Source organism: Balaenoptera borealis, assembly GCF_965194805.1.
Source record: "Balaenoptera borealis genome assembly, chromosome: 7".
In the NCBI taxonomy this organism is placed as follows: Eukaryota; Metazoa; Chordata; class Mammalia; order Artiodactyla; family Balaenopteridae; genus Balaenoptera; species Balaenoptera borealis.
Window position 1 is genome coordinate 70,940,896 of NC_138864.1, and position 12,646 is coordinate 70,953,541.

Genomic DNA, 12,646 nt, shown 5'->3' on the forward strand with positions numbered 1-12,646 from the left:
ATAAACACTTCCTTTTTTTTTAAAGATTTTTTTTGATGTGGACCATTTTTAAAATCTTTATTGAATTTGTTACAATATTGCTTCTGTTTTATGTTTTGGTTTTTTGGCCGTGAGGCATGTGGGATCTTAGCTCCCCGACAAGGGACTGAATCCGCACCCCTGCATTGGAAAGTGAAGTCTTAACCACTGGACAGCCAGGGAAGTCATGGTAAACACTTCTTTTTTTTTTTTTTTTTTTATATTTATTTTATTTTTGGCTGCGTTGGGTCCTCGCCGCTGCGCTGCGCACGGGCCCTCTCCAGTTGTGGCGAGCGGGGGCTACTCTCCGTTGTGGTGCCTGGGTTTCTCATTGCGGTGGCCTCTCTCATTGCGGAGCACGGGCTCCAGGTGCACAGGCCTCAGTAGCTGTGGCTCGCGAGCTCCAGACGCGCAGGCTCAGCAGTTGTGGTGCACAGGCCTAGCCACTCCGCAGCATGTGGGATCTTCCCAGACCAGGGCTCGAACCCGTGTCCCCTGCATTGGCAGGCGGATTCTCAACCACTGTGCCACCAGGGAAGCCCCAACACTTCTTAAATATTATCTTGTTCCATTCTCAAAACAACCTTAGGGGCTTCCCTGGTGGCGCAGTGGTTGAGAGTCTGCCTGCCAATGCAGGGGACACGGGTTCGAGCCCTGGTCTGGGAAGATCCCACATGCCGCAGAGCAACTAGGCCCGTGAGCCACAACTACTGAGCCTGCGCGTCTGGAGCCTGTGCTCCGCAATGGGAGAGGCCGCGATGGTGAGAGGCCCGCGCATCGCGATGAAGAGTGGCCCCCGCTCGCCGCAACTAGGGAAAGCCCTCGCACAGAAACGAAGACCCAACACAGCCAAAAAAAAAAAAAAAAACCTTAGGAGAAGGATATTATTATCCATGCCCTCTGTCCCTCTCTATCCTCGTCCCTGGAAGGAAGGTAGCCTTACAGCATAAATATACACAAAATTATGCATTATGAAGTGAGCTGTATTAGAAAGAGATCGATTGTCTTCTAGAAGTCCCACTATGAAGAATGACCACTCTAGTGAGATGTGGGTAGAGAAAAACGGGGGAGGTAGTCCAAGGAAGAGATATTTATAGATGCAGGACGAAGGCTGGGGTGAGGAATTGGGGGAGAGACTTTGTGAGGACTGACAATGACTCCAGAAAGAGTAAGAAAATGTTTGGCACCATCCTCTGGGCTCTGAGTATATTTGTGGTGTGCTATGAGTAAGATTAATTTCTTTCTAGTGAAGGACTTGGTCTGCATATTACTGCCAAGGCATAAGAGTATATCCATTTCACAGGGAAGGAAATCTAGGCTCAAGAAGCAAGTAATTTAATCAAAATCACACTCTTAGGTGAGTGGCAGGACCCAAACTTGTTTGACACCCCCCCTCCAAATTCCATGCTTCTTTACTCTTGACATGCATAGCATGGCAAGTCTAGAATGAATGAGTTATGAGTGATAAAGCAGAGGTAAAATTTTTAAATAGGAACCATTTCATATGTAATTTAAAATGCTGGGTTGTATACTCACTCTAGAGATTGTTAATATCTATTGTTTTAGCCAAATCTAGATACCAGTGTGTATGATCCAGAAAATGGATGCAAACTAAGCAGTAGATACTCATAGCTAAAAGCTATGGATCACTGTACTTTAAATAAAAGTTGCTGGATTTTTCATAGAATATAACCATTTGATTTTATTTCTAAGGCTGAAATATGTATAACAGTTCAAGTAAGAAAATATTCCTTGGATCCAACCTTAGCATGAAAAAGTATTTTAAAATTCCAAAGCCTACTGATCAATGAGAAAATTGCAAGGAAGGTGAGAATTAACAACTGAGGTCAAACAACTACCTTCAACAGTAGATTTCATGAATATTTTTTCAGGCCATTTAGGTAGCAGTCTTTCCTCAAAATTTATAGAGAAAATATAAGGGTTAAGCGTTGTCCTAATTCTCGACCTTTTCAGACATACCTTGACCAAGATCCAGAGGCAAAAACAAGTAACAGCTAAAAACTTGGGAGAAATATAAAATTTGGTTTGGGAAAAAAGAGAAGCCTTAGGTACCAACTGATACAAAGATGTAAGGATTTAATAGGATGCACATGAGTTATTTCAGGTCAGGAATAAGAAGTAGAGGATTAGTTTTGAATATTTACCAAAAAGAAAAAGAAGTGGGAGGGACTCAGGAGGGACTCAGGGGTGGGAGGGGGCGGTGTTCCAAAATCAAAGAGACACCCAAGGAAGGGAGTGCTGTAGAATCTGCCTTCATAAGGATTTGCAAATACAACAAGAGCACTATTTCTGCCTAGAGCCTTGAGAATTAAACAAAATGACCTCTTTAGGTCTTTTCTTGTGTTGTGATCCTTTAGGTTTAAATACATTTCCTGGGCAATATCATAAAACACAGCAGAAACTGCTAAATCTAAGGGCTTAGGTTCAGGAGTCTGACAGACCACATTCTGAATCAAACATATGACTATTAACTTTTAATGGGCTTGAGCCACCCAGCAATCCTATTACATTTCCCAAGTCCATTTGCTCCCCAAGGTAAACATCTCACACCTTCACCTTTGCCCTTAAGTCTTCAAACCTCTTCTCCAACCACTTCTCATTCTTTACTGAGAAAATAGAAGCAATCGTAAGAGTACTTATATAAACTCTTATTAACATATCTACCAACATCCCTGCATCTGGGCACACAGGCGCTGCCTTCCCTCCTGCTATGATGGATGAACTGTCTGTGTTACTAAGACCAACACCTCCATTTGTGCACTAGATCCCATCTTCAAGATGGCGCTCCAATAATTCCCTGCAGCAAATTTTCTCCCCTTCCTAGAACACTCCCATCAGCCAACAAACATATCAGCCATCATTCCCTTCTAGCTACTTTTGCATTACAAGAAAATGTCTCAAACCCCTCACTGTTTTCACTTCCTTTTATCCCTTTTTCCTTTGAATCCACTTTAATTAACCTTTTCTCACCAGTGATCCACCAAAATAACTCTTGTTGAGGTCCCCAATAAAATCCATGTTGTCTAGTCCAATGGCAACTTCTTACCCCTCATCTTATTTGAAATGCCACCTATATTCAACCCAGCTGATTCCATATCTTCCTTTCTCATGTTCTATCTTGGATTCCAGGAAAACAGTCCATCTTGATTCTCCTCCTAGCTCAAGGACTTTCTACAGTTTCCTTCACTGATTCCTTTTCATCTACCCAAACTCTAGTTGGAGTGCCCCATAGCCCAGTCCTCTGGCCACTTCTCCTCTCTTTCTCTACCCCCATGCTCTGGTTGACCTCATCTGTCCTCATGGGTTTATACATCATATTCACGATGAAGACTCCTAAATTTGTATCTCTGGCCAGGACCTCTCCCTGAACACCAGGGTTATCTATCAAACTGCCTACTTGACATCTCCACCTGGATGACTCATAGGCATCTGAAGCACAGCAGAACCCCTGATCTTCTCTTCAAAAGCAGCTCCACCTGCACAGTTACTTTCTCAAGAAATGGCTCCTTTATTCCTTCTATTCCCTGGGCAGAAATCCTCGAAGTTATCCTTGATTCCTCTCTTCTTCTCACAGGTCACAAATAATCCATCAGGAAACCTATGGACTCCCTTTTCAGAGCTTGCCCCAAATCTCACCACTCCTCACTACTTTCCCCACTTCCACTGTGGGTCTAAGCCACCCTTATCTCTTATCTAGATAACTGTACTACCTTTGCCCCTCTCCCCCCTAGAGTTATTCTCCAAAAGGCGGTCAAAAGGTACTTCCTGGAACATAAATCAGACTTTTTTTCCCTCACTCAAAATCCTTCAGTGACTTACTCTCTCATTCACAATAAAAAACCAAGAATATCAGCACAGTCTACAGGGTCATTTATATGGTCTGCAAATCACCCTTTTATGCTTCTCTGACTTCTCCTCCTCCTTTCTCACCCCACTTCAGGCACTCTGGCTTCCTCAGACATGTTTAGTCCTCTCCTACCTCAGGATCTTTGTACCTGGTTTTTCTTATATCTAGAATGCTCCCCCCCCCACCCCTGCCCACCCCCAGCTATTCACATGACTTGCTCCTTCACATCCTCATTTTCTCTAATCAGCCTTCGTAAAACAGCATAGACATAAACACCAAAGAAAGCCCACATTCTATTATTATCTTTACTTTGCTTTACTTGTCTCCATAGCGCCTAACATATCAGAGTATATTTATTAGTTTGTTGTTTTGTTTTTTTTCCTGTCTCCCACTAGAAAGTATCTTCCATGAAGGCCTTTGTTTGCTTCATTGCTCTATCTCCAACTCCTAGAAGAGTTCCTGGCACAAAGTCGTGCTCAGTGAATACTTGTTAAATAAATGAATGAATGAACTTGACCACTTACTCTGTGTGACTTTAGGAAAATATCTGAATTCTATCACCTTTTAAATGAGGATAATGCCAGCACCTACCTCAGAGGTTATTATAAAATTAAATTAAATCATATGTATAAAGCCTATTTAGAGCTCAACAAAGGACATTATTGTAACATTATTATTTATTATCCTATTCCTAATCAACATAATCTTTTGAAATTTTCTATAAAATTAAAGTTCCAGGACATTATGAGTATTTCATAAAATTTTAAGGAAAAAAATTACTTAATCTTCCATTAAAACACTGACAACCAAGAGAAAATTCCTTACTGAGATCACATAAATCATTGAACTCATCATGTCTACATTGGAACTTTCTGTGGGTTGTCTATCTGGAATTTTCTGAGTGCATTCCCCTTAAATTCTTTAGTGGAACTTTTCTTTCAACTAAACTTCACACTGCAGGACTTCAGACAAGTCTCTGACATTTTACCAAGGTAGGAGGTAGAACTTGGCTGTGAATTTAGTAAAACTTCTATCAGCTAGTTTTCTGTGACCCTACATTAGTTAGCTGGTTTATACATAAAACTCCTCTACTGTGTGTTAATTAATTTTTTTAAATGAGTGAGATCCTAGGTAAATTATCATTTGATTTCTTTATTTAAGGTGAAATACATTTTGGTTCCAAATTAATGACTGTCATCAACCTAATGCAAAACTCTCTCTCTTCCATATGCCTACAGAAACCTTTATTCCTCTACCTTGTCATTTACCATGGAATATTAAAGTTATCTCTTTATGTGTTTGTCTCTCTCACTAGATCCTAAGCTAACTGAGGATAGTTACCATGTCTTAGTCATGCCAGTATTGGTAATATCTGGTCCCTGCTAGCCCATTAGAGATTATCATTCAATATTGTTTAAAATAAAGGCTGTGCAGTGTCATACTATAAAGCTAAACACTAGCACCAAATGAACCAAGGTTGAATACTGGCACTGCCTCTGTGTGAGATCAGACAAATTACTTAACTACTCTGTGCCTCAGTTTCCTCCTCTATAGAATAGGGATGATGATATTATTTACCTTATCAGATTGTTGCAGAATTAAATAAATTAAATTAAGAAGTGTAAAATGCTTATAACAGTGTGCTTAATAAATAGAATTCATTATAATAATAAATATGATTATTAGTTCTTAATAAACATTAGCTTTCATTAAACTAGAAAACTGAGTGGCCCTTTCACATCTACAAACTAATTCCAAAGCAGGCTCAATCATCTTTAGAGCAGACATTCTGCTTGAGAGACGGCAAGAGGGTGCCTGTGTCCACACCATTCACCTCTCCTGCAGAGGTAACGTGGCCTTCTGATCTTTTTCACTCAGTCCCCCAGGAAGCCACCACCAGTTCACTGGTGTTCACACAAGACATGGAAAATTATCTACTACTCTTGCTCTCCTTCTTTGCTCTCAGCCCCAGATTTCAAACAGACTTGGACTGGGACGAGATAGCTAGGGTTATACGTGTAAATGGAATGTCAGATTGAGGATATCAGAGGCAGCCCAAAGACTCAAGCCTCAAACAAGCTTGAGTTACTTGGAGATTTCAGACCAAGCCACCCTTCGAGTCCCCATCACCCCGCTGATGACCCAGTTCTCCACTTGGCTCCCTGGGACACAGCCTCACCTTATGGAATTGTGGAGGGTATATTCGAGCCGCCCCATGGTTCAGCAGCAGCTGGTAGCAGATCTCAGGCTGGGCGGCAGGTCGCACGGAGGTGACCTTCAGCACATACTGGATGGCGGCACAGCCACCGATATCCATGAGATTGGCTTCTGCGCCAGCTTCCAGCATCATGTGCATGAGCACGTGGTCACAGTTCCAGGCTGCCTTGTGGAGCGGAGTTTTAAAGTCGTCATCGCGGGCGTTGACCTCGGCCTCGTAGTCCAGCAGCATGCGGCAGATGAGGTGATGCTCCCTGCTGTACTCCTGCTCTTTAAAGCGGAGGGCCCAGTAGGTTGCGACGGCCAGGGGGGTCTCCATGTGGGCGTTCACACTGTCCACTAGGGCCCCGTGCTCCACGTAGAAGGCCACCAGCTCCGGGAGGCCGAAGTGGGCAGCCGTGTGCAAGGGCGTCTCCTCATCCTGGTTGTTGGTCTTCATGTTCACGTTCGCCCCTAGAAAGGGAGAATGAGGAAGACAATTATTTAAACATATTTTGTCATTTTTCCACAAGGTTCATTAAACAGGCCTTTTCTCGCTGCTTCCCTTTCAACCTCTCCCGCTGTATACCACCCATTTTTCCAAGTTCCATTTCTAGACCCCATGGAAGCCACTGCTTTGAAACAACAGTGCCACCTCCTGGACAACCAGCAAATGTACTGAGGTGATGGGAGAGTGGGCCTGAGAGCAAAGGATTTCGGCTGGGAGGCTGGAGCGCTGTCAGCTGAGTGATATAGTTCCTACCCCTAGGTGGATTTGGAAATACAAAGTGATTCCGATAACCAAATAGCTTTTATCAATAGAATAGCAAATATCCTTAAAAATGAAGGTTATATCACAATCTTTGAGGCTCATACATGTGGCTTTAAAAGTCTTCAGTTTCTTGATGAGATTTCTTCAAAATCATCTTTTTCTTTTCTTTCAAGGGAACCAAACCTAAACGTTTGGTCCAAGGGAACTTCAGTGGTATGGAAACTGCTCAGTCCTCTGACTGAACACTGACAATATTAAGCCGCCGAAGTCTGTGAGGTTCCCTTGGAATACAACTGGGGCAAAAACAAAAACCACAAAACACTTTGACCACCAAACTAGACTAAGGGTTATATTTTGAAAGGAAAGGGATAGAAGCTAGTAAAATAAAATACTCATGAAAAGAAAGACAATTAAAGACTGTATGTAACATGTCCGATTTATGGTTGACAAATGCTGTTTAGAAATAAAGATTATTAGTGCTTGGAAATCTCCTTAGAAATTATTTAATCCAACCCACTTATCTAACAGACCAGGAAACTGAGTGAATTTTATTTTTTGATAGGGAAGTTAAGTACTAGAATGGTCAACTTGAGAAGCTGAAATTTTCCTTCTCAGCCTAGTTTAATTGGGGTGAGCTAAGTGACCCCAGGGGGCCTATTCTGTAATCAATTTTACTGGAAATTTTTATAGTTACTTCAAGTATAAATCTGGAAATACTTTTATTATTATCATTATTATTATTATGCCAGCAACTAATATTTATTAAGCACTTGCCATGTACAACATTCTGAGCTAAATGCTTTTCACATATTGTCTCATGGAATCTTCCTAGCAACCCTTTGCAGGAGGTGCATTTTTATCCTAATTTTACAGATGAAGAAATTTGTTTTTAGACTAATAACTATACCAAGCTAAGAAGCAATAGAACAGAGGTTTGAAAGCAGACAGCCTGGCTTCAAAATCTCTCACCACTGTGCTATTCTACGTCATTATTTTTCTAAAAAATTTTTTTCTGTACTTCGCTCCCTTTGGTTATTTGAAAACTTGAAAGTAACAGAGAAATCATGTTGCATTTTGTTAATTTTAAAAATCTGTTCTCTGTGTGTTGCTCCTTTATGCCCTTTTTTATGGCATCCTCTGATCATATGGAACACATTTAAGAAAGGCAATACTCCTACAAGCTTACTTGGTGTCATAAAAAAGCCACCCCTCAGTGAGGTTTCTGAAAGCACATTGCTCTGTAAACTCAGAGACTATCTCTGCTCCTAACTTTCAGGAAGCAGAATTATAAGTAAAAATCGTCCCTCACAACAATCTGCCATCTGTGTTCATCAGTATTCCGCCCTGGAGAAGTTCTGGGTCAGATCTCCCTTCAGGTCAGCCCTTCTTTGCTCTGGAGTGAAATGGAATGAATAAGAATGTCTTCCCAGAAGCTAATGCAGGGTCACTTCAGATGCTGGAGAATTTCCAGTAAGAAAGGGAATCAAAGGGTCAGGATGAAAATTTTATAGGCCAACTTGGAAGTAAGCACGTCCTTTATTTTTTAATGTACTTGGACATTTACAATGGATCCCTGACCTCTTGCTACAACTAGATATACTGCGTAGTTTCCTTTTCTGAATAGGAGAGCCTTATTTTTATATTTGAATTGTGTCTTTGAGTGTAACTTTTCCAGGGACTATATAAAGTAGGATGATTTGACTACTTTTCTATTTTAGATTTTGTGATTCATTCAAGAAATTAGAGACCATAAACATAAGTTCTTGGGAACTTAAAAAAATTTTTTTTTAATGTGAAAATGCAATGTATTAGTTTCCTAGAGCTGCCGTAACAAAGTACTGCAAAGTAGTACCGCAAACAACAGAAATTTGTTCACAGTTCTAGAGATTGGAAGTGAAATTACAGTGTTGATGAGAGTGGCTACTTCTGAGGGTTTTAAAGGAGAATCTGTCTCATGCCTGCCTCCTAGCTTCTGGTGATGTCTATCAATCCTTGGTGTTCCTTGGCTTGTAGATGTATCACTCCAAGGACTGCCTCTATCTTCACATGGTTCTCTCTGTGTCTCTGTGTCTTCACATGGCTGCCTTCTTATGACACCAATCATACTGCATTAGGGGCCCATCCTGCTCTACTCATCTTAACTAATTACATCTGCAACAACCCTATATCCAAACAAGGTCACATGCTGAGTTGCAGGGGATTAGGACTTCAACATATCTTCTTTTGGGGGGAAGGGAGGGGATACAACTCAACCCATAATATATAACATGCATTACATAATATATAAAAATATATATGTGCAGTTTAAAAAATATTGTAAAGCCATCAGCGATGTAATCACATCCCAGGTCAAGAAATCAAACACTCCCTGACCCGGAAAAGCCCTCTACTGTCCTATGTATCCTTCCACCTCACAACTCCACCATCCTGCTGGAGGTAATATTATTCTGACTTTTATGATAATCATGTCCTTGAATTTCTTTATAGTTTTACCACCCTCGTATATACCTCTAAACAAGATAGTTTAGTTTCACTTATTTTCGAACTTTATATAAATGGAATAATCAACACATATTCTTTCATGACTTGCTTCTTTCACTCAACACTATGTATGTGAAAATGATCTATGTTGCAATGTTTAGCTCTTGTTTGTTCATTTTATTGTGTTCTATCTCACAGTACAAGTAATCCTACTAGTGAGAGACATTTACAGTTTCAGGCTATTCCAAACACTGCTGCCATGAGTATTCTTGTACATTCTTGTATCCTGGTGCTCATGGGCAGGGTTCATGGGGTTCTATACCTATGAGTGGAATTGCTGGGTCATCGGGTGTGCTTATCTTCAGCGTCATTAGATGGTATCAAATAGGTGTTGTACCAGTCTACACTCCCATAGGTCATGTGTGAGGGTTCTTATCAACATTTGGTATTTTCATTCTATTTAATTTTAGTCAGTCAGATGGGTGCATAGTGATATCTCATTGTTTGAATATTTATTTCCCTAATTAACAATTAGGTTAGACATATTTCAATATTTTTATTAAACAAATATTGCTTTTTACTTACTATTATAAAGCATTTCCATATTGTTATATTATCATTTTAAATATCATTTAAAAATAACAACATAATATTCCATAGAGTGAGTTTACCCTCCTGGTGGATGTGAAGATTTTTTCCCAAAGTTTTGATCTTATGACTAATGCTACAATTGATACATTTGTGTGTAAATCTTTGGATTATTTCCTTAGCATAAATTCCCCCAAAATAGAGTCATTAAGCTGAAATATCTGAGCTGTTTTAAGGGTCTTTATGAATAATTGAGGAAAGTTATATTTATCTATATCTCTCTATATTTATATACATCTCTCATTGATGCATGAGTGCTATTTTACTCACCAGTATGTAGTTACACAATTTAAAAAATATTTTTGCTATTTGGAAGTAAAAAATGGTCTTTTTCTTTTTATTTGAATTGATCTGTTTATTAGAATTTGAACACTTTGTCTGTAATTATTAACTAGTGGCATTTCTTCTTTAGTTATTGTCCAAATTTTTGTCCTTTTATACTTTGAAGCCTTTCTGCTTTGTTTACATTTATATGAGTCATTCATTAAAATAATATTTAAGCCTATGCTCTCATAATTGGTATACATTTTTTAACGAGTTTATTTTGATTTTTCTTTAATACAATAATGTTAACTTTATATGGTCAAATTCTCCTTTTGTTTTTTGTTTTTGCCTTTGTTTTTGGTATTAGAATGTCCTACTCCTCTCAGAGGTTTCATAACTATCCAGACTAATTATAATTGGATTTTTTAATAGATTTTAAAAAATGTTTAACATTTAATTCATGTGGAACTTATTGTGGTGTACTTACTGATTTAGGAAGAATTGATATTCCTATAGCATAGGGTCTTTTCATGTAGGAACATGGTCTGTTTCTCTAAAAAGTTTTCTTTACATTTCTGTAAACTATGCCCCCACAAAATTTGTAGCAATTTTCATTTTAGGGAAGACGGGTAAATTATTTCTGGGGTAAAGTAAATTTTAGTGAGAGAAGGCCCTTCATGAACCTTCTAATTTATGCAAGATGGACTCCAGAACTAGTCTGAAATGGTCGCAAATGAGATGGAGAAAAATTTTCATTTTCATTGCCTGATAAAGAACAAGAACTTTTCAGATTTAATCTGTGGGCAAAGGAGACAGAGATTCGGTTGCACTGAGAATATGATGAAAAGGGGACATAGGATAAGAATTGCACAGAAAGAGTGGATGCTGGCCACAGAAATGGTACTGTGATACTCCTGAAGCCAGGAATATAGGGACACAGTGCCACAGGAGGGACACAGTGCCAGTCAACATTAATTTTTTTCTGTTCTTCCATACTGTATGATAGTATCCATTCATTACCCTCTAACAGATAGAATCAATTTCATGAATCCTAGTTATGAGACCTCACATTTCCTTACTTTTTTTCCCAAATAAAATTAAACTGCTTCCAAGTGCCCATTTGTTGGCTTGGCTGATCATCCGAGATCAGGCATCATGTGGCTCCCTCTGCTGGGCTTTGCTACTCCCTACATTCTAAGAGTTGGCCCTCAGAGGCGTCCTCTCCAAAGTATCCACATTCCCTCACAGTTCTGTCACCTCAAAAGCTACGTGAGGGTGGGGGCAGGTCTCTGTAGAAACTGTCACCTCTCCATCTTCCCAGGCTCAAGGAATCCACATCTTTACTTCATCCCTAAGCCCGCCCTGCCTCCCTCCCTGTCCTATGAACTTGATTTCTCACAGAGCCTGTGTGTAAGTGGGGAGATCAGTGGGGAGATGGAGGACGAGGCCAGACCAGTGCTCTCAACCCTTCCAGGCATGCCTTTCCTATTCCGCGATGAAGTCGAGAAATAATATCATCTACCTTCATACATAATCTTTTAAAAATAAACCCAATGCCTAGCTAACACGTAAACGCAGAATGAAAGTAGTTTCCAATAATTTTAACTACATAGTTATGATTGCCACAAATAATATAAATAAATTGCAATGATATAGTGTAAATTTTAATGTGTTATTGACTATACTAGATGACACAATGAAATGCTTATTTGCTTGAACCCATATGTAGACTCCTAGCAGCTCCGTCACTGAACTGACACAGGTGTTTTGTACTGTAATTCAAATACCACAGATGTCATTGCCGTAATGAATGGTATTCCAAAATGAGGAAATAAATCTTGGTCTGGTATTGCCTTGATTTGTAGCATAGTTGCATTTCTGGAAATTTCCATATTTATTTACAATTCAAAAGTATTTTGCGTTTATATGTAAAATGCAGTTAGGTTAGAAATCTACTGTGTTACTACATCTAAATATCTGTTATTATATCAGCACTAAATCTAAGATTTTTTACAAATTATGAAAGAATTTAAAAATATAGAAAATCTCAGAAAATATAACAGACATCTATATATGAGTACCCATATTTGACAGATATTAATCTTTGACATATTCTCTTTGGTTTTCTTTTTTCCAAGATAAAATTTTACAGAAAAAAACCAGCCCATTTCTCTTTTCTTCCCTCCCTTTCTTTCTCCTCAGCGATAATTATTATTCTAAAGTTGACTTTGTCATTCCCTTTAAATTTTTGTTCTTTTATTATTCACATATGTATCCATAAGCAACGTATATATCATTATTTTGTGTTCTTAAAAACCATGTAAGTTGTACTCACTTTTGCAACCTGTTTTTACCAGCCACATTATGTTTTTGAGCAGAGAGCTGATTTTTTCATTTCA

The 12,646-nt window shown here is 39.2% G+C and overlaps 1 protein-coding gene across 4 annotated transcripts in view; it reads right to left on the reverse strand.

The window, feature by feature from the left end:
* Positions 1 to 12,646, reverse strand: part of ASB4 (ankyrin repeat and SOCS box containing 4) — a 125,886-nt gene that overhangs the window by 20,155 nt on the left and 93,085 nt on the right. For all 4 annotated transcript variants that reach the window (XM_082398516.1, XM_082398513.1, XM_082398512.1 and 1 more), the window contains one exon: positions 6,066 to 6,556. In XM_082398516.1, coding sequence (XP_082254642.1) covers positions 6,066 to 6,556 — 491 coding nt within the window. The remainder of the gene's footprint in view (positions 1 to 6,065; positions 6,557 to 12,646) is intronic.